The 23,267-nt window shown below is 34.0% G+C and overlaps 1 protein-coding gene and 1 long non-coding RNA gene across 2 annotated transcripts; one reads left to right on the forward strand and one right to left on the reverse strand.

Moving 5' to 3' along the window:
* The first annotated feature begins 8,748 nt into the window (after window positions 1–8,748).
* Window positions 8,749–12,650, forward strand: LOC138338736 (uncharacterized). Its single transcript, XM_069289824.1, has 9 exons — window positions 8,749–9,544; window positions 9,686–9,885; window positions 10,539–10,593; window positions 10,747–11,137; window positions 11,228–11,537; window positions 11,704–12,027; window positions 12,110–12,164; window positions 12,368–12,477; window positions 12,555–12,650. Exons 1-9 carry the CDS (start codon window positions 8,749–8,751, stop codon window positions 12,648–12,650), a joined length of 2,337 nt encoding a protein of 778 aa, XP_069145925.1.
* A 3,688-nt stretch (window positions 12,651–16,338) lies between these two features.
* LOC104649522 (uncharacterized) lies at window positions 16,339–19,920 on the reverse strand. The gene is made up of 3 exons (XR_743435.4): window positions 19,851–19,920; window positions 18,910–18,975; window positions 16,339–16,805 (listed from the first exon to the last, which is right to left on the reverse strand). It is a non-coding gene; the product is annotated as an uncharacterized lncRNA (long non-coding RNA).
* Between the last annotated feature and the right edge of the window lie 3,347 nt (window positions 19,921–23,267).

Raw genomic sequence — 23,267 nt, forward strand, 5'->3', positions numbered from 1 at the left:
CCCGCCTCAGCCATCGTCCCCCCACCCCTACCCCCCTGGACCCCCCCAACCCCGAAGATTCTTTTCAAGATTTTTTTTTACTTTTATAAATAAAATAAAGCTGAATGAAGCATTTTCAACAGATTTCATCTAAAAAAAGATTAAATTATTTTCCCCATATTGAATTCTAAAGTAAAGAACTATCTATTCATGAAATATGGGTAAAATAGTATTTTACCCAACCCATTTTTACCCATATCAAATATGGGCGGGTTGAATGATTACCCATTTTATGTTTACCCATTTTCAACCCGCCCGCATTTGACCCTACCTGCCCATTTGCCACCACTAATTGCAACCAAACACCGAGGGGTTATTTTGTTATAAAATTAATAACACAGAGATTAGTAATGCACAAGAATTATTTTTTACTAAGTGAAAGTTCATTGGTTACCCTAGAATAATTATGCGTTTTTTCTATTTTTGAATTGGGTCGAAGTAGATGATTGCTTGACAATATCATTTTTAATGATCTTCTAACGAGATAGGAGAAAAACAATTTTGTAGTCATGCTTTCTATTTTTTCACTTGAAATATTTTAGGGTAAATAATTTTCATTTTAATAAATTGATCATTCACAAATCATCTATTTTCAATTTAAAAAGAATAGATCATCTCAATTTAAAAACGGAAGTGCGGTAAACCATCTACATTTTCACATAGAAATTGCACGTTGTAGTTTTAATATGTATGCAATTTTATAGATTGTTCAAAATAATTTTTTTTAGAAAATCATGTATATATCAACAGAAAATACATTCAATTAAGATCACAAACATCATGTGGTGATATATTTGCATTTTCAATTAGTATGTATTAAATAACTCACATTAAAAATATTGTATTGAATTTATTTAGTAACAAACAACTCTCTCTAAATAATAAAATTTGTAAGCTAATTTATTTAAATAAATTTAATAGTAAAAATATAAAGTATAAATTAGAGAATTTGCACGAACATCTTTCTCCTTACCCCTTTTTTTGACGAATTAGTTGTAACAATGTTTCTCGATTAATAGCATGAATTTCTCTTTTATATTCACTTACATATGTGATTTCTAAATGTGTTATTCCCTAGATATACCATTTGATGTACCCTGTATCAAACTTAGAAATCATTAAAAAGTTCTAACGCCTTTATCTTTGCTACTTAATATTGTCTTATCATGAGAATGAACCATAAAAATATTTTTGACAATGTTGAACCGTCATTAATGACCTTTTTTGATCTCCTTGAACCTACATCTTGGGATCTCCAGTCTTCTAGGTAGAGTTACCGCCTCAATGACTTGTCCTTCGCCGTAGTCTCATTCCTTTTGATAATTTATCAATTTTCTCTCTAGTTAGGCCTTTTATAAGTCTTTTCAAGTCACTATTTGGGCGCTTTGTTTTAGTCCATCAAGTTATTATCAAGTTTACACACTTTTTTTTTCATCAGGAACCACAAAGCTCTCGAGTTGTTTCATGTAAATTTCTTCCTCGAAAAAAATATTTTACATCCATTTGAAAAATTTGCAACTAGCACAATTAACATCTGAATTGATGTAATCTTATTTAGAGGCTATTATATGTCAAAATAATCAAGGATTTTTTGTTGTCTAGAACCTATGACAACAAGTCTTACGTTTTATTTGTCAATAGTTTCATCAACTTTCTTTTCCTTTTGTAGATCCACTTTGAACCCAAAAGTTTATTTCCTGGAGGAAGATCAACCAACTCTCAAGTATGGTTATTCAAGATTGAATCTATCTTACTATTAACAACCTCTTTCCAAAAAGGATGAGCCCACAAAAGACATATCTTCTTAGAGTATGTGGACCCCTTTTCAAGAAGAAATATTACAAAATAAAATTCGGAGAAAGTAATTTTTCCATTGATATTTACTATGGCCTCTAAATCTCTTTATTAACTGTATTCTCCTTTGATTCTTTCCAAGGTCTTTTAGACCCTTATTGCTTGACTTTCCGACAGTTCAGACTTATGAACCATAAATCAACATGCTTTACTCACTAAAAAACAGTATTTAGCGACGGATGAAATCCGTCGTCAATTAATGTTTTCCCGTTGCTAATCCGGATTTGCAACGGATTTGCGATGGATTGTTGGTTGTTGTTATTTCACTCGTTAGTAATCGCTTAGCAACGAAAAATGAGACGAATGATATTTGTCGCTACTTGTTAGTGACGGACTTATCCGTCCTTATACTTATATAATTCGTAGCTAATTTCACAATTAATTTCGTCATTTCAAAGAAATTTGCGACTGGATTTTCGTCACTAGTCCTTCACAAAATATTCGTTGTTAATTTTGATCATTGATTTCGTCATTTCAAATAAATTTGCGATGAAATTATTGTCACTAATCTGTCACAAGATATTCTACTATTTGAACCATCATATTTGTCACTAAAATGTTCCGTTGCTAATGCGTCACTAATAATTTTTATAGCAATCACCAGATCGTCAATAAATTTGTCGCTAAAATATTACTAAATATCTCTAAATAACAAATATATCATAAAAATAATATTTAGAGGATTCAAAATTTGTAGATAGCAACAAATCACATGTTCACGGTGCAAAATATCGAAACAATTTATCAATTGTTCTTAAGAGAAGTCAATCCATCAGCTATGCACAATTTGTACTTTTCAAAAAGAGAGACAACATCAAAAAATAAAACTACAGACACTAATTAAGGGATACCCTTATCATTTAAAACTACGGGATGAACCACATCCTCATTAGTAGTAGGAGGAAGCACCATGGGTATCACAAGTGATGAATTGACAATAGGAGTAACCACTTGTTGTACCCCATCCATAATAATCTGAAGAAAATTATTAGTAAGGACAAGAATCATTATCTTTACAAACACATCCATATTTCTTGTCGTTGTTGATTGAGAAACTGAAGGTGTTATAGATGAGACACAAAGATTCTACCCATAGTAAATTTTTGCTTCAGATCCAAGTCTGTATATTCTTTTCTTTTTTCTTCCCCAGCAGCTTTATAGTATGCTTCACATGGATCCATATCAGATTGAGAGGTTATTTTTTCCTGTAATATTTCTTCAAATTTTTCCTATAATAAATAGCGATGAAGAGAACATTAAAGATAAGAAATAAAATTATAATGGAAGAAAAAAGCAAAAACATACATAACCTTTTAGCTTAATTAAATGCGCAACAAAGCAATTAACCCCCATAGAATTAGGATCAACTTTGAATAGGAAACAGTTACTATTGATTTACAAGGTTACAATAGAAAATGAAATACACTAGACTTTTAGTGAAATTACAATGGAAAACTATGGTCTAGAACAAACACATGAAATTTATCAGCCATACTCATTGAAGACATTCTAGAACTTCTCTGCTTTCAAGAATCCAACATGGAAGACGACTTCCCATAATAAAAACATACAAGAAAGATGATATGGTAAGTAATAAGGGTGATGAAGACAATGATCACAAACACAAACGCAAACAACAAACTGGTCATGACAATAATCAACAACTTGTGGAGAAGGTTACTCATGCCATGTCAAACTATTCTAAGCCTTTTACCTTGAAGTTACATTTATTTATTTTTTTGCTCTCTGTTGATCCAAGAAAATAATTTGAATATAGTTTAACGACTTCACCAAGAATGGAAGTACTCGAAACTTCACTTAAAAAATGACCATTCACTACTAGAAATTTGACTTATAACAACACTTATGTAGCCACAGTTATTTAATCGTAGCAATAACTCACCTATTACAACAGTTATAACCGTGGCCACATATTATTGAATCTAATAGAATAATTTTTTAAATGAATTGTGGCATCATCCCTATAACTGTTCGTATAGAGATTATATGGCTACAAATTCATAACTGTTGCAATAGCGAACTCTATGACGACGGTTAGCGAAATCTATGGCAACAGTTGTGTAAGGAAAAAAATATCATCTCTCATTAAAAAAACTAAAAACAATATATTTCCCTCCAAATATAAACATATTTCCCTCGTCTACTGATCTCAGCGAAAACTAAACGAAAGAAAACCCTAAATCTACTCTCAGCGAAATGGCGAGGAACGACAAAGGGGACGATTGAAGCTCTTGGACAACAAAGTTTTCAGCGAGCTTTTGGTGTGGAAAACAAGAGGGAGCGATTTCTAAGCTCTTGGACAGCGAAGCTTTTGGTGTGGATAACAAGCTCTTGAACAGGAAGCTTTTGGTGAAGCTCGTTGGTTCTCTTGGACATCTAGGGTTGACTACAATTCTTCCATATAAAGGCGAGTAATGTTTAAGTTTTCTATGCTAGTTCATGATTTGTAAGTCTCCATTGGATTATTTGTAAAAAAATCTCAAAGAGTAAATAATAGGTTAGCTTAAATCTGTGTTTTTTTGTTCTAATCTAGGTAGTATATAAACTTCCCTTGGTTAAATCTGTGATGCATACTGAAGCAGGAAAAGAAAACACTTCTAAATTTAAGTGACAGTTGAGTAATTTTGGGTTAAACTTGCAAAGGATTTAATGTTAAACTGTAGAACTGTCGAAGAATCGATTAAAAATATTTTTGTGTTCTCGTCTCAGTGTCGCTGCCCCGAAAAGATAATCCTTTAGACCTCAACTTGTTTTAGCCGAAATTTGATTTTTATAATGTGAAGCTTACTGTCACCTTTTTTTCTCCTTTGTTCGAATGTTTATTTTCTTCTTTGATATACTATTGGTGCCTAGTGATGGATAGTTTGGATTCAAATTGAGTGTGTCTTAGTTGTTTGAGGTATAAGCAATGCTCTTGTGTTTATTGTTGTTTTGTTAGCTAGTGATATGGCTTCAATCACTGGTTGGTTCCTTTGAATGATTTTAGTCAAGTATGTTTTAGGAGTTATCCATCGACTTTATTTAAGCTTGGTTAGCATAGTTTCTAGTTGTCTGGTTGCTTTACTCTTCCTCTATTTCAGCTCGTGTGCTTGCTTCCTCTTACTTATCGGATTAATTTGAGTAGTTATTTTTCTCATGTTTGTTTATGATGTGTATAGATTAGTGTGACGTCACGCCACAATTTTTTCCAAAAACTGACGTCCGAATGGGGGAGGAGGAGCTACAGTCTTGAAGAGGTTTCCAGAGATCTCTAGAACCTTCTTGTTTTGTGGAGAAGACTAGAGAATTCCCTAGAACACTTTAGATCTTTGTGGAAGAGTTTAGCATATTCTAGATAATGTAGAATTCTCGAGAATATGGACTAAAGTGTAGTTAGTAGAAGGACTTGTATAGTAAATTTTATTTACTCTTAGGCCCTTAGGATGTAGTATAAATAGGAGGGCCATTCATTTGTAAATCCATCCAACAACCAAGTAAAGTAGTAATAAAAGGTTCCTTCTTCTAAAGTTCTCTTTGACCTTTCTAAGTCTTTCTTTGCATTCTCTTAGCGTTCCGAGTCTTAAAGGCTTACTTGAGCTTACAAGATTGTTAAAGAGTCGCGAGTAAATAGTCGAGTGCCGCACGGAGTATGAGCAGATTCTCTAGGTCCGTGACAAAGTGCTATCAGAGCAGGTTGATCGTAAGAGAATGGCTAACGAAGGAGACACGAATGGCGCCAGCACCACCAACGTCTGCATAGATGGAGGAAAGAAGAATCAAAAGGGAAAGAAGAATCAGAAGGGTAACGAGGAAATGCTTCCCGTGCTCGCAACTAGCGGGGTGCTAACATCTCATTCACCCTCGACTGTAGACGTCACTGCAGGAGAAGACTGGGTCGCAAGGGTAGAATTGGCTAGACGAGCCATGAAGATATTAGGCCGGCATTTGAATGCGAGTGACAACAAGTTCAAGATCCTTGAAGACTTCACCCTTGAGGAGAACGATAACATCTGGAAGGAGTTGGAGGTACGCCAGTGGGCCGAGTTCGAGATGAAGGAGGCCATCACTTCCTCGGAGTTCCGACTTATGGAAGCACTTGGCACGATTGATACGTTGAAGGCCGAAGTGCGAGCGCTCAAGGAAGGCGGAGAGGTTGGAGGATCCGTAGCACCTGACTGGGAGAGGGAGGCCAGAGTCGAGGCTCCCAAGCCACTTATGTTTAAAGGCATCCGCGACGCGCAAGAGGTGGAGAATTTCTTATGGCACTTGGAGAACTACTTCAAGTGTAGTCCGGTGAGAAGCAATGAAAGAAAGATCAACACTACCGTATTATATCTTTCAGATATGGCCATGCCATGGTGGACGCGTAAAGAGTCCGACATCAAGAAGGGGACGTGCATCATGAACACGTGGGAGCAGTTCCGCGAAGAGTTCAAGAAGGCGTTCTTCCCCAACAAAGTCATCTATGAGGCAAAGCGCAAGTTTAGGGAGTTGAAGCAAACGGGCAGCATACACGCGTATGTGCAGGAGTTCACCACCCTTACGCTTCAGATTACCAACCTCACGGATGAAGATATGTTGTTCCACTTCATGGATGGGCTGCAAAATTGGGCTAGGACGGAGTTGGAGCGGCGACAGGTCAGGACTATTGATGAAGCCATCATACCAGCCGAAGCCTTGACAGACTTCAGGCAGGAGAAGTCTTACAGTGCCAGAGGGGACGAAAGAGGTAGTCATGATAATGGTGGGGGATATTGTGGAGATTGCGAGGAGCAACAACCACAACCCAAGAGGCGAGGCGAGGAATAACGGCCTCACATGCATTATACCTATAGGTCAAACGGCAAGAAGTACGGAGATCATGGAAACACGGTGAAGAAGATATAGGTTGCCAAGGGAGATGGTTGCTACATATGCGGTGGGCCGCATAGTTATGCAAATTGCCCTGAACTGAAGAACCTTGGTGATATCCTACGAGAGCGGAAGGAGAAGGAAGCACATGAGGAATATCAAGCCGAGGAGACTAAGAAGTTGGGCTTGATAAGCCTATGCGTAGCTGTCACCAAGCAACCACCGAAGCCGCAGAGGCAAGAGAATCCAAGGCAAGAGAAGCCGAGGCATGAGGAGAAGAGGAATGTGGAACAGAGGTCTACGGAGCCTAAGGCATGCGGCACACAATACGTCGACATCAAGATCAATGGAAGACGTGCTCGTGCATTGGTCGACACAGGTGCAGAGGTCAATATCATGGCCAAGATGACATCAATGAGGTTGCGGTTGTGTTACAGTCCAAGCAACGCCCAAATCAGGACGGTCAATGCACCACCAACTCCCGTGAGTGGAGTTGCGCATGGAGTGAGAATCACGTTAGGCGATTGGCAGGTGATCGATCCTTACCTCAAACAACTGATGATCATGGAAGAAGGAGGAACATGTATGGTTCCCATGGTGAAGGCACAAAAGACGGAGGGACAGGTCCGACTGACAGCCATGCAGCTCGAGAGGGTCGACGAGAGAAAGAGGACAACACCTGCAACTACCTTTGCAAGTTCGGGAGAAGACAATGGTGCTGAGAAGCCCTTGCCACCGCGCGCGAAGAAGGTTCCGAGAGGGAACACTGCCATGATGAAAGAGAAGCCGCTGAGGCACTTGCTTCCTAAGGAGGAAGTTCAAAAGATCGGGTCGAGAGAGATCGGAAAACCGTTGAGGAAGCTGCTCGAAGGGATTGATCGAGTGCGTGAATTGATGATCGCACGAAAAAACTCGGACACCGATACAGCCGCAATGCGACGCGGTCGTCACATCAATAGGTGGGGGAGAGTGTGACGTCCCGCCAAAATTCTTGCCAAAAATTGACGTCCGAATAGCGAAGGAGGAGCTACAGTCTTGAAGAGATTTCCAGAGATCTCTAGAACGTTCTAGTTTTGTGGAGAAGACTAGAGAATTCCCTAGAATTCTCTAGAACACTTTAGATCTTTGTGGAAGAGTTTAGTATATTCTAGATAATGTAGAATTCTCTAGAATATGGACTAAAGTGTAGTTAGTAGAAAGACTTGTATAGTAAATTTTATTTACTCTTAGGCCCTTAGGATGTAGTATAAATAGGAGGGCCATTCATTTGTAAATCCATCTAACAACCAAGTGAAGTAGTAATACAAGGTTCCTTCTTCTAAAGTTCTCTTTGCCCTTTCTCAGTCTTTCTTTGCATTCTCTTAGCGTTCCGAGTCTTAAAGGCTTACTTGAGCTTACAAGATCGTGTCGTAAGTAAGTTGTTGAGTGTCGCACGTAGTACGAGCAGATTCTCTAGTCCGTGACATTAGTGTTTCACCTTTAACAAAATTCGACAAGTTTAAAGAGCATAGAACAAGGAGGTTGAGACTATCCACCTAGTTCTTTTAATTTTCTTGCTCATCTCATTAATTCTTGAAATCTGCCCTTATTGCTTTGAAATATTTTTAGCATGCCCTTAGTCATTTTTGTGTATAAAGTTTCTTAAATGGTGAAATTTTCTAATAACTTGTCAATTGGGTTATACTATTAATGCTGTCAATTTTTGGTGTTGAATTGGTGTGAAGGTTTAAGATTCAATTAATCTAAAAGTTTGAAAGGTTAAGTTCTGCTGAGATTGCTTGTACTCATGAATATATTGGCTTTAATTTGTTGGTCAGGTCATGTAGAATATATATTCAATGGATTTTGGAGATAAAAAGTTGGATGAATCTCCGAAGATCCAACAATGAATATATTCACGGAGTTAATGATTTTCTAAATTAAGCATCTGAACGAGCTTCGCAAGGAAATGAAATATGGTGTCCTTGTAAGAAGTGCTTTAATCGTAATTGGCATTGTCGAAATATGGTAGAGGATCATTTGATTTGTCATGGATTTGTTCATGGAGACACAGAATGGGTTTTTCATGGAGAAGGATTTTCCTCAAGAAATACGCCACATCCAACCAATGAAATAGAAACTTCTAACATGCATGACGACATTGATAGATTACTTCATGATACTTTTAGAATTGTAGTAGATGATCAGAGACATGAAGGAATGAGAGAGGGTCCACCTGAAGATGCAAAGAGATTTTTTAAATTAGTGGAGAAAGGGAAAGAAGAGTTGTATCCGGAGTGTAAGAATTTTTCTAAGTTGAGTTTTACCATTTGGCTATACTTGTTTAAATGCATTCACAAGTTGGATGATGTGGCCTTTTCAGACTTGTTGGACTTGATTAGAGAGTCAATTCCATTTTCTCAGATACCCGACTCATTTTACAAGGCAAAAAAGGTCATAAAAGAGTTAGGTCTTAATTATGAGAAAATACATGCTTGCACTTATGATTGCATGTTATTTTGGAATGACAATGCAAAGTTAGATAATTGCTCTGTGTGTGGAGCTTCAAGGTGGAAGAGTGTTCGTAATGACTTAAATAATAATGTTACGAAAATCCCAGTGAAGGTTTTAAGGTACTTTACTTTAAAGCCTAGGCTTCAGAGAATATTCACGTGTTGTGAAACATCTGTAGCTATGAGATGGCATGATACTGAACGACTTAGAGATGGAAATTTAAGACATCCTGCAGATGGTGAAGATAGGAAGGATTTTGATTCATTACGTCCTGACTTTGCTAATGATGCTTGTAATGTTAGATTGGGTATTTCAAGTGATGGTTTCAATCCATTCAGAACTATGAGAATTTCCCATAGCACACGACCATTTATGTTAATGAACTATAATTTATAAGCATAGACTTGCATGAAGTCGGAGAATATTATGTTGTCAATGATTATTCCAGGTCCATTGTCTCCGATAAATGATATAAATGTATACTTGCAACCACTGATTGCGGAGTTGAAGAAACTATTGGAAGTGGAAGTTGAAACATATGATGCTGTAACTACTCAAATATTTCTAAAGCGTGCAGTTTTATTGTGGACAATAAGTGATTTTCCAGCTCTAGCAATGCTTTCTGGATGGAGCACCAAGGGGAAATTGGCATGCCCCACTTGTAACCATAATACTTGTTCCAATATCTCAAACATAGTTGTAAGATGTGTTACTTGGGTCATCGGGCATTTTTACCTCCTTATCATCTATTTAGAAGAGATAAAAATCATTTAATGGTAAAGAGGAGCATAAAGTTGCACCTACTCCATTATCAGGTGCGCAGAGCTTCGTGAACTCAATAATGTATTTGGAAAGAACAAAAAGAAAAGAAAAAGAAAGATTGATGGTCCATGGAAAAAAATCCATTTTTTGAGTTGCTGTATTGGGCAACAAACAAATTGAGGCACAATCTTGATGTGATGCACATAGAGAAGAATATTTGTGACAGTGTGCTTGGGACTTTATTAGATATACTTGGAAAGTCCAAAGATCATAAAAATTCTCTCTATGACTTGTATGAAATGGGGATACGTAAAGAGCTTCAACCTCTAAAAGATTGTGATACAGGAAATATCCATCTAGCTAAAGCTTGTTTCTCTATGACATCAGATGAGAAAAAGTTATTTTTCACCGTCTTAAAAGATGCCAAATTACCAAAAGGGTGCGCTTCTAATATATCAAGTTGTGTGCAAATTGAAGAGATGAAAGTATCAGGATACAAAAGTTACGATGCTCATTTCATAATGCATTACTTACTCCAGGTTGCAGCCAGAAAAGTGTTACCCAAGAATATAGCTATGGTCTTGATTAGGTTGGGTAATTTTTTAGAGCCATATGTATCAAGGTTATTATAAAAAGCGATCTTGCAAAGATGAAAGCAGAAATCATAGATATTGAACGTGAGCTTGAAAAATATTTTTCCTTCATCATTTTTTGATATAATGACACATTTGACTATCCATATAGTAGATGAAATTAAGCTTGGAGGCCCAACTCATTTGCGTTGGATGTATTCTACAGAAAGAACTATGTGTGACTTCAAGGGATTTGTTCGTAATCGAAAAAATCCTGAAGGATCAACAGTAGAAGGTATTTCAGCTGTAGATTGTTTGAAATTTATTTCCGTATACCTACCGAATACGGTGAAGACAAAATTAAGTATGTGTGAAACAGAGGATGATGAGAACATTCAAACAGAGGAAAGTGGTGTTTTACCTTTATTTCCTAAGACAGGTCATCCAATTGGAAGTGAGAATACAAGGAAAGGCAAGATTATTAATATAGAGCAGCATGAGTTGTTTGAAGCACATCGATATATTTTGTTCAATACAGGAAATGAACAAGTAGAGGCATTTATCAAGTAAGATAAAATATTTGTTTATGATAATGTATTTCAAATTTCATTTCATTTATAAATACACTTTGATTAAATTACATTACATGCTTACAGGGAACATAACAACTTAACTGATAATCTTACTAGAGGCAATGCATGGGTAAAATCACATGTCCATAGTAGAGAATTTGGTGATTGGTGTAGGGACAAAGTTACAAATATTGAAGTGTCCAATCATTTAAAATGGCTAGATAAAGGGTCTAACTTTGTGGAAAAAAGATATACTGGATATTTCATTAATGGATATCGATTTCATACAAAGACACGAGATGCCCCTTGCAAAACTCAGAATAGTGGAGTGACTTTGTCAGCCACAACGGATAGTTTTGCTAGTGCGAGGGACCAAAATCCTATTGATGGAATGGTTCTCTATTATGGAATTATTTAGGATATCATTGAGATTGATTATTGGGGTTGCTTTAGTGTTGTACTTTTTAATTGTGATTGGTTTCATAATGAAGTCGATGAATATGGATTGACTCGGGTATATTTCAACAAAAAATGTAGTACAAATGATCCTTTTGTACTAGCATCTCAAGTGCATCAAGTTTTTTTATGTGGAAGACCCAGTTGAGAAAAATGTTTATTATGCAAGAAACAAAGTCCCTGTGGATTTGTATGATTTGGAGGAAAAGAATTGTCCTAATATTGAAGAAACATTTTGGAGAGAGCCTAATGAGGATATTTGTCCATCAGAAAGAGTACTTGATGTAGATGTTAGATGGTCAAGAGAAGATCTTCCTGTTGATATCATCGATGCTCCTTCCCTTGCACAACATTCACAAGATGAAGCTATGGAAACATCGGAAGAGGAGGAGGATGACTTTGATGATACTGATTGGGATTGGATGGAAGTTGATGACTGACAAGGATCTTGTGGACTTGTTCGAATACATTCTGTTTTTTCATGTTTATGTTTTTTTTTATCTTGAGCAGCATATGCAAATGAATTCTGTCACTCCTCAAACAAATGATCAACCTGAAGAACAAGGTAACATATAAGTTTACAAACCTATTAAATGTATCCATAATTTTTAATTATATTTCTTGTATTTTCTTATAGCTGAAGATGTTTCTAGTCCAAATAAAAGAGGTAGAGCGCAAATGCATGATGTTCATGCCTGAAAAGAGCGTAAGTTGATCATACTGAACAATCAAATCAACCTGTTGGTCCTACTGATGATGTTGTCATAGAGCTAAGTAGCTTACTAGGAACATTGGCTAGAAATGCGACTATTTGCCTATTTGATATATTGGATTGGAGGAACATGGACACTAAAAAGAATTTATGGGATTATACCAAGGTATGTAGTTTACAATAATTAATTATTTGTAAAAGTATTTTACATCTATTGGCTATGTGAATGACTTTAAATTACAGGAGAAATACATTATTCCTGAAGCTGCGTACAATTGGACTATGGTAACAATTCGAGATGCTTGGAGAAGACATAGAAGTGATTTGAAGATGAAATAAATGATGCATATGACACTAATGCAGTTCGAATGGCAAAAAAGCCTGATCATATTCCAGAATGTCAATTTAGAGAGCTTCTCTAATATTGGAATACTGAAAAATTCAAGGTAAAAATGTAGTTCAAAATCTCAATTTTTTCTGAATAAGTAGCATTTGTATTATACCTCCTGATTTTTCCTCCCTTTCTAGCTTCTTCCTACCTAGTGACCCCTAACACTTCAAGGCTATTAGATAAAATAGTACCTCTGTTTCCAGTAGCATCTCTGTGTCTAACATGTTTGGATATTTCATCTAATATAGTTGGTCTTCTCCTTCATCTTCTCTAACAACAAAGTTGTCAAAAGAAAATGACTTGTAAACACAATAAAGAAGATGAAAAAAATGGTCTTTTACATGTGCATTTTGTAACTGGAATAAATAAGATGATGGAACTATTACAAGTTCTCTTCTCTGCGCAGAAACACGCATTAACAAGCAGTTCTTACCTAGATGATTTGTGGCAAATTGCAGCTTTATGTTGTCTGAAACAAATGCATAAAATGCAGTTCTTACCTACATTAACATTATTGTTTCATTTTTTCTTTGCAGAAAATGTGTGAAACAAATGCAAACTATTGAAAAAAAACTGATGAATCCACACACTGCTGACAAAAAGAGTTTCGCTTTAGTTCGTAATAAGCTGGTGTGTTCTCTTATATATTATTTTTTTGATAAAATTTTGGGCCTTTTTATTCCAGTGTAAGTGTATTTTTTATATACATTTCAATATGACTAGGAGAAAGATAAGGAGACAATATCATCTAAGGATCTCTTTGTGGTTACAAGAACAAGAAAACTCGGGCATTTGTACAAGTCTTCAAATGAAGATACTACTAGTAAAATTGTATGTGTACTGTCTATTTTTAATTTTTTGTATTTAGATCAATTATTAATTTCATATTGTGTTTGTTGGATATGTTTTGGTAGGCTGAAATAGAGTAAATTTAAAATCAAATAAGCATAAATGGTGAGTATGTTGATGCATTTTCAAGCGTCATGGGTCCTGAACATCCAAGATGTCTAAGACTACATGGCGCAGGAGTTACAAAGACTAGTTTGAAAAAAAAGTTGGCAATTCAGAATCAAATTTAAGTGCAACAACTGATGGAATGCAGCAAATGCAAGAAAGGATACAGAAAATGGAGATACAAATGGAGGAACAAAAGAAAATTGTGCGGTAAGAAGTTATTGCAAATGTTATTGAACAACTTAAGCATGCGCGATTAATTGATCCTAACATATTGGCAGCATTGTCGACTCCTTCACCAAGAGAATCTACTTCTGTTAAAGGGGATGAACAAGGTTGGTGTCGCTAATTCTATGTTTTGATTATTATTTGTTGTTGCTACTTGTTATAGGATTAGAACGGAAAAGTATGCTATTGATCTAGGAAGTTGGGGAAAAGTTAGGCAGAGGATCAGTAAATGCCTGATTCATGAGTTGAATGTCTGAGTTGCTGCTTGTTCTCTGATAGTCTAATGTCTGAGTTGCTGCTTGTTGTCTGGTCATCAGTTTTCTGGTGCTGCTTGTAGACTAGTAGAGGACCAGTTGTTAGATTCATGATTTTTTTGACACTTGCTGCTTGTAGTCTGGTTTCTTGTGGTTTCTTGTTTATGCTAATTAAACATGTCTCTTGTAGCATGATAGTGTTGAATCATGATAGTGTTGTTTCTGCTGCTTGTAGTCTGGTCTCTTGTTTATGCTGCTGGTTTCTTGTAGTATGATAGTGTTGAATCCTAGCTTCACGATTATGTTTAGTCGAGCCAACATAGTAGCTAATGCATGTTACTGCATGTAGTCTGGTCTCTTGTTTCTGCTGCTGCTTGTAGAAGTTTGAATGCAGCAGTTGAATGTTATTGGCATGTACTTGATTTCCAAGTTTTAGGGTTGAACAATTCTAAAAGCTAATGCATGGTTGTAACTACATGTTTACTTGTCAATTTCCAAGATTTGAGGTTCGCTAAATTATTTATATTTTTTTCCTGATTGTATGTAGGTGATGAAATCGAAGAAGACGATGAAAGCAGTAGTGAAGACTTGACATAGGAGCTGAAGTATTAATGTAAACTTTATTGATGTTCTATAAATCATATATATTTTGAATATTGAAAATTGTGTGGTGCATGTGTTTCACCTTTTTTGAATGCTTTAAAAAGATTTGTATATTTTACTTTTATTGATATTAGAATCACGGATCTTGAATTCTAATTTGGTAATGAATATTTATTATCGTTAATGATTTATGTGTATTTTTATGTTATAAAATTTGTTCTCGTGAATGATTTAGTATATAGCAGGTATATATAGCTTACTAATATTGCTTTAGAATTATTGCAAATAACAGGCAATAACCGTTGCAATAGGCATTAAGCAACAGTTCTACAATTGTCTAAAAGTATTGTAATACCCTATAACAACCATCGCAATAGAGTGAAACGGTGTGTTGAATCGAAATAAAAATTGTACCATAACCTTAACAGAACTGATGCATAAACCTCTGTTACGACGGTTCAAAACGTACCAATACGGCCATAACCGTTGGCAATTAATTCAAATGAGAACCGTGGAAATAGGTCAACGTATGGCTACAGTTATATGACCCGTCACACAAAATTGTAGCAACAGAGCTATTGTTACGTGATCTGTTGTAGCGGTTGACGTAATCGTAGCCTTAGACCTATGGCTACGGTAGTAACGTCTATTGCAGCGGTAGGTGAACCGTGCCAGTAGACCAAATTTCTAGTAGTGTTTGGTCAATGATCGTGCAATGAATCGGACTATTGTATGTATTGCAAGCATCATGGACACTTGGTAGATGTATGCACAATCAAGAAGATATATGAGGAATACCATATGAGAAAGGAGCATGAAGCTGAGAAAAGAAACAAAAATGAAGCAAACACTTCCGGAACAGAAAAAGGAACAACAACCTGAGAACCAGGAAAAAGAGGGTAGAAATCCAAAGAGTATAAACCAACCATATTTTTGTATACTACTTTCAACAACATTTTAAGCCAAGTTTTCCCTTCTAATAAGAAATGACATGTATATCTTCTGATAGGTTTCCCAGATTCAAACTTACATGGACAATTTGAGAGCTTTTGACGATAAAAGATTTATCATCATGACCATGCATATAGACATGCAAATGTAACTCGCTCGATGTTGTATCTCGTCCCTTTTCAATAGCCTTTACAAAAGAAAATACTTTTTAGATACAAAAATATTTTGTGTGTGTGTGTGTGTGTATATATATATATATATATATATGTATATATATATATATATATATATATATATATATATCATACAACTTAAAGATGTTACATATATAATTTATGAAATATATAGTAACAAGTTTCTTGCGATGTCATCGAATTGAGATGGAGCCACCTGTGTGAGTTGCAACAACAACTTCATGACCACCACACCGATTTTTTACATTTGTTTTTGACTTTTTAATAGACTCATCACTTCCCAAAGTTGTCTCCATTTTTTTCAAAAAATGCTCAGGTGCATAACCTGGCCTAACTCCTCCCCTTTTTATTGTAGAAATAAAATTTCTGTATTTTATATCCGTCTTGACTAATCAGTCTCTTCACTGCACTTTCACTAATAGAAACATTCCAATAGAATTTTTTCTGAAATAAATTTTGAAAGTAATATATCAATTATCTATTAGTATGAATACACTTTTCAAACTTATGTATGATGTAAAGTAATACCTAGAATTATCAAAAATAACCTTGAATACCCTTTTCAAACTTATCTATAAGTGTTCGTGAGTAGCTATTACTAGAATCAACATCAACAATTGTGTTTGTACGACCTCTTGAGTTGCTTTGAGTAGATAGATCCCCTTCAACAATTGGATTACTACAATCTGTTGGGATGCTCTGAGAGACAGACCCTGAAATATGAGATTGCTTTGATTTGGTATAGATAGAGGTGTCTCAGAGATAGTTGGGGTGGTACATTGAGCTGATATTTCAACGATTGGGGTACCACCTTGTTGAGGAGAAACTATAGTAGGTATCATAATAGTTGGCATGCTTACATGAATAGTAGGGCTACTCCTACCAAAAGACTTCCCACAGCCTCTGCCTCGAGCCACACCTATAAAAAAAATATAACAGTGTAACATGTAGTTGGCTTCCTTAAAATATAATAGTGCAGTTGGCTTCCTGAAAAATGTGTTATCATGTCTACACAAATAACTTTCAGTGGTGTGGAACTACATACACAACAGGCATGAGAGCTTCTTATCCAATGTCAAAACAAAATACTGACAGACCTATATAACATGTAAAATACAGGCAAACCCACATAATATCATGTTGTATAAAAATGAAAGGAGACTAGTATCACAAAAAGAAAAAGCAAGTCCAATGTTTTTCACAATGTGATGAGAGTAGTATTCTTTGTTGACAATGCTTGCAGCAGTTATTCACTACATACAGAAGGTACCAAAGAAACAAACATGTAACAAATAGAACATGGATAGAGAATATGCTAGTTAAAGTAGATGAAAAAAATATTACAACAACAGAAACTAGAGCCAAACATTTATCACTAGTATAAATATAACTAAGCTACCTCACTGAAGTGTGACGAAATATTAAAAATACCACTAAAAAAACTTGTAGAACAAGTTAAAAAACTTATGCCTGCATACAAAAAAGTGAAATAATTATCATTGAGTTTGGTTAGAAGATTTACACAAAGAATGAGCTTCAGAAATCTATAATAGATTCTGAAAATTTGAATACAATCACCAAAAAGAATATTAGGAAACTGGAGAAGTCTTTTAAGAGTCTTAAAAGTTGAATACCATTAGATTATGTGTTTCTAATAAAGCACCTAGACCTGATGCTTACATTCTTTCATCAAAGCTTGTATGTAAAACACTAATGTAAAATGACCACAAAGCATAACATTTGTTTCAGTTTTCCTGTAGCAAGGAAGAGAACACAAACTCTCTTTGGATTGTCCATCAATGATAATTAAAAGACAGTGTCTCAAAGAGGGGAAAAGGTGAATGTGGATATTTTCTAGGCATCCAAAGCATCACAAAAAATACCTCTCATTCAAATGAAACATTCAGTTACCATATATATATAACATTCAGTGAATGTGGAGATTTCCTAAGCATCCAAAGCATCACTATTATTTTAACATCAGATTGTCTTGGTTATTAACAAGAACATATAGCAATAACATCAACTTGTCTTGTTTATTATCAAGAACATGAAACAATAACAAAACAAGTAACAACTATACACATAATATAAATGAGTTGTTGTACTGACTTTCATAAACACTTATGAAGTGAGTGGTGAATTAGGAGCCCTTCAAAACTAGCCAATCAATCCACTCCAGTTAGATACATTTCAATCAAATTTTTCAAAAAAATTCTTTTTACAAAAAACTTATGGGATCTCTAAATCAGAAGTTTTCTTATCTCACAATCATCCACAATCTGATGAAAAAGTATCAAACCATAATAAAAAGCGCTTCGTATAAAAATTAAACCTTCATTATAAGTTGGTATGGTCTAAATAGTTCCATGCTTCTTCTGTTCTGTTCTTAAAAGACCACGTCGATTTAGAGTCTCGCCTCCTTTTGATACCTCAATTATTCAAATATAATGAATTAACAGAAAAAAGAATGATATACCTCATTCGAACCAACTTTTTTATAGTGTACAAGTTATAATATTCTTATACAATAACTGGAGAACTAGATTATTAAATCATGAAGCTTTCTTTTAAACCATTACCTTCATACACTTCCAAACAAAACCTCTAACAACATGCATTAATCTAGTGTGTCACCATTACTGAACCAGCAAATAAGTTTACAAGAAACTTAACCCTCACCAAAAATATCAAAAATATTCATTCCTAATGAGAGAATTTCACCAAGTCTTTGTAGCATCTACTTTCCCCAACAATGACTCTAAATAGTAGTATCACACAACAGAAAATTAATTGTTAAATGATAGTACACAACTAGTAGTATAAAAATAAATATTTCTCATAAGAATTAACATTAAAAACCCTATTCTTTCAAAATAAATTAATTTCTTATTTGAGATAGTTGAGGCAATATTTTTTCTTTTCTAACTTCAACAGAAAATCTTTTCATGAGATCTTAAAATGGGAACAGTAAGAAGGATGAAGACAGAAAGAAAAAGAAAAAGGAGAAATAGAACACTTACAGGATGTCAATGTGCTTCTAGTTTCACATACATTGTATGACAATGTCTTTCTTCAGAGACGGAAAGCTGAGACAGAGGAAAAATTCAATCATAACCACAATTTAAATCCCAAACACCTAAATCGGTATTTTCAACACCTTCTACATTGTTTAATTAATACGATCAACAGAAAACTTTGTCTATACAAGCATATCATAAAGCAAAGGATTGCAGTGGGTTGATTCTTATGTTGGAAATAGTGTTACTATAGTTAAACTACGACAAATTCTGTAACGATTACCAACGATTTACATAGTTGACACCAACTAGTTTCAAAATTAGGGTTGAGACATTATCGATTGATTCATGAACCAAAAGAGACAAAATAAGAACACATAAATCCACAACTTAGCACAAGACATATAGAGTTTTCTCAGATGATACATAATCTATCAAAACTTCAGCATCAACAAAGATACAACAAGTTTTCATCCAAGAAATACAACATCTACAATTTTCCACCTGGGTATTAAAATAATATATCTAAAAACTAAACCTTGTACAAATAACACCCATACCATAAGCACCATATTAATCCAAATCTAACAAAGCACCCCAAAAAATGAAATATTTATATATATAGAGGAGATGAACATAAGTATATTTTGTAAAAAGTATCACTAAACAAAACTCCATCTCCAATGGTAAGAATTTCAATTAAAACGAAAACGATTTGATTTTCTCTTACAAATACCACTTCCACCCCCTTTCAAGGATTTCTCAAGAGGTATGCATCCTGACAACCATAAATCTCGGCAAGAGAAACACGGAACCACCATGCCTTCCATGGAGGAGATGGACATATATGAACAAAGAGAAATTGCTTTCACATGACACAATAGAAATGTGAGAACATCCCTAGAATGAGGATGAAGAAGATAGAAGCTGTGATGAGAGTTCACCTGAGGAAAAATGGGAGTTCACCTGGGGAAGAAAACCCTATTTTTTTAGGAAAAGTGTTTTGATCTTCCCTTTTTGTTTTGAGATGAGTTAATAAAGTTCCAACTAAGTTAAAAAATATTTGCGACAAACATAACGACGGATTATGACATCCATTGCTACTAAAAAATTACTTATTTAGAATAGATTTTAGCGACAGAAAATTTCGTCACGGTATAATTTAAAATTCATAAAATATATTTATTAATCTAGCAATGATTTTCCGTCACAATGTTGCAAAAAATTAATAAATTTCGTCACACCCACTTTGTTGCAAAATTCGTAGTGAAAATTAGGGCGCCAAAATTTCGCGCTATTTTATAGCGCCAAAAAGATATTTCGTCGCCAGTCTGTCGCTATTGTGTAACTCAAAAAATTATTAGTAATTTTTGCAACAGAATGGCTATGTCGCTGCTGATCTGCTGTTATTTAGTGAAAAAAATATGTTGTCACTAATATTCGTCGCTAAACACTATTTACTTTTAGTAGTGACTATTTTTAGCTTATCTAATGAACATACAATCCATTGTCTTAGGTCCTATTTTGATTTCTCATACTATATTGGAAATTGTTAGATCACTGTCTTTCAGGAGTTATTACTTGTATATATTTTAAGAGACGACAAACAATTTTCTACCAGAATACAACACAGTCTGAACAAATAAAACTTTTTGTTGTTCCCTTTCTTAACAAACAAAAGTTTTCTATTCGTTGCTCCCTTTACTAACAAATAAAACTTTTTGTTTCTCTCTTTCTGAAAATACAATATTTTTTGTTCTCTTTTGCTATAATGATAGCATTCCCCCACAAATTTTGTGGTAAACCTGGACTTATAAGTAGGACATTCAACATTTCCTTTAAAGTTTGTTTTTTCCTTGTCAACAATTTTATTAGATTGAGGTGAGTATGTGCAGTAATATAATGGATGATTCCATTTTCCAAATATATTTAATGTAAAAGAATATTCATATTCTCCACATCTACAATTTCTAATCATGACAATCTTTTTATCTAACTGAATTTCAACTTCAGTTTTATATTACCTATATTTTTCATTTGCTTCATCCTTATCATTCAACAAATAGACATAACAATATATAGTGCAATTATCAATAAAATCTATGTAACATTTTTTTTTACTACGAGATGGTGTTAACTTTGTATCACAAATGTCAGTGTAAATCAATTCTAAGGAATTAAAATTTCTTTCAACAACACATACTTGACATTTTGATTTATTGCACTAGAAGTTAGACAACACTTCTAAGTTGATCAGTTTTTTTAAGGTTTTGTAATTGACATGTCTGAAAGTGCTCAAGTCACAAACAATTTGATTCAAGCAAGTAAGAACAAGCAGAAATACTTGTTTTGAAAAGATCTTCTATGCGATAACTTTTTCTTACAAATATTTTGTTCTTTACTTTTTTATAACTTTGTCAAATAAAAACATTGTTTCAAAATCAATATCTTGTCAGATGTCCTTTTCAGAAGGACCTTTCCATAACATTCAATTTGTTAAAGAAATTACCCATGACCATAGTCTTATAGGTCCAATAAGTGCTATATGATTCAAATGTTTTACAACACAAACATAAAAGATCACTTTCACCAATGTTCATGTCTATACAAATAAATTTATTTTAATAGACATATTTTTCATGAAAAGTCACAATATTTTAAGTGACACTTTTTCATCAAATAAAACAATTATTTCGAACGAGTAGTATAATTTTGTGATTTTATAATAGTCATATCATATATACTAGTAAAGTGAGACTCAACGACCACAATATTAAATATACTCCAAAAATTTTATGGGTCTAACATAATACAAGAATATCATTATATTTCATATCTTGTTATTCAAATTTTGATTAGTAGTAAGTCTAATTTTTTCTTTATTACAAGTACTAAAGAACCCAAACATTTTAAATATGTTCTCAAAAATATTTTTCAAATATTTGAAATATTTTTCGCATTTTTTTTCATGCTTTCAAATTAACACCCATTTCATGCACAAAAATCAATAATTTTATGTCACTAGTGTTTTTTTCCCTTTCTATCACAATTAGACATACCACTTAGTATTTAAAATACTACCAATAAAGATCCAATCTCTATACAACTTGTTTCTAGTTTAACGATGAACTTTTTATATTCTTCTAATCGTTAATTAACCAAATGAATCTCGAATTCTTATGAAGTTCTTTTCACATTCACAAAGAGTAACAAATCAAAAAAGTTTTAATCTCCAGAAACCTCAAATACAACATTGTTTCTAGCTAATGAAGAAAATTGTATTTTTTTTGAATCCTTTAGCCTTAGTATTCCTGACAAAGATTTTGTACTCTTCAAGTTAGAATATTCATTCAAATAGAGTATTTAACAAGTTGGTGAAGATTCTATATTCTTTGAACCAATGCACAATTTGATTTGTTCATGAAGTTCTTATATTCTTCATACAAATGGAGTTAAAAAAACAGAAGATTTTAGTCTTCAAAAGTGAGACACAATCAAATTTCACATGGAGTAGAAAACTACAAAAGGTTCTTTCATTTCTATAAACAAAATATATATTATTAATAATAAAGATGTATTTTGAGCTCATCACATAATGAGAATCTATCCTAACATTTATGAAATAATTCTCATAATTTAATAAAAAGGATAGAAAAAATAATAATCAAGGGAAACAAAAATAGAACCTGATTATTCCTCTCATGAGTCATATTCTATCTATCAGCAATGATTCCATGCAAGACACTTTTCTTGCAAATTATTTCTTTCTTTCTCAATGTTCATCATATTTCAATTTTCCTTAGAAGACATTGGATTTCAAGGAGAAACTAAACTCATGTTCAAATATTGTTAGGAGACAACATATGTTCATTAAAGTGTCCATCTAAGCCTTTATGAACAAAATAACTTTCTTATTGAAAAAAAAACTGAAGGGATGAAATACTTGAGTGCACTTGGAAAGAAAATAAGATTAATCTTATCTATCTAAGAAAAATTTACTACACAAAATATACTCGAACATATTAAAGTAGTACTAATTCATCTCAAATCTCTTTTATCATATTATAAAATAATTTTCTTTTTCTTCATCTTCTTTCCAACAAAAAGAACAACAGAAAATAAAAGTAATTTCCTTACTACAGAAAATATCATCAATACTAAATTTCTTAAGCTTGTTACTCCTGTATTTAGATTAGCAAATCAGAAAATTTAAAAAATAAAAAGAAAAACACAACGAACTATCCGAATCCACAGAACCAACGAATCATATATACTGGCATGATCGATCAATTTTATTTTGTAAGAAATGTTTGCATAAGAAGGGAAGAATTCGATGCAGAAACATGAGAGAAAACCTCTCT

Source organism: Solanum lycopersicum, chromosome 10 (genome assembly GCF_036512215.1).
Source record: "Solanum lycopersicum chromosome 10, SLM_r2.1".
NCBI classification, from domain to species: domain Eukaryota; kingdom Viridiplantae; phylum Streptophyta; class Magnoliopsida; order Solanales; family Solanaceae; genus Solanum; species Solanum lycopersicum.

What these genes read in the sequence shown, in the direction of transcription:
- LOC138338736 (XM_069289824.1), top strand. Translation starts at nt 8,749, where the DNA reads ATGGTAGAGGATCATTTGATTTGTCATGGATTTGTTCATGGAGACACA. An exon ending in TGCTTGTAATGTTAGATTGG is followed by an intron (nt 9,545 to 9,685) that starts GTATTTCAAGTG and finishes TGATTATTCCAG; the next exon opens with GTCCATTGTCTCCGATAAAT. An exon ending in ATTTATGGGATTATACCAAG is followed by an intron (nt 12,478 to 12,554) that starts GTATGTAGTTTA and finishes TTTAAATTACAG; the next exon opens with GAGAAATACATTATTCCTGA.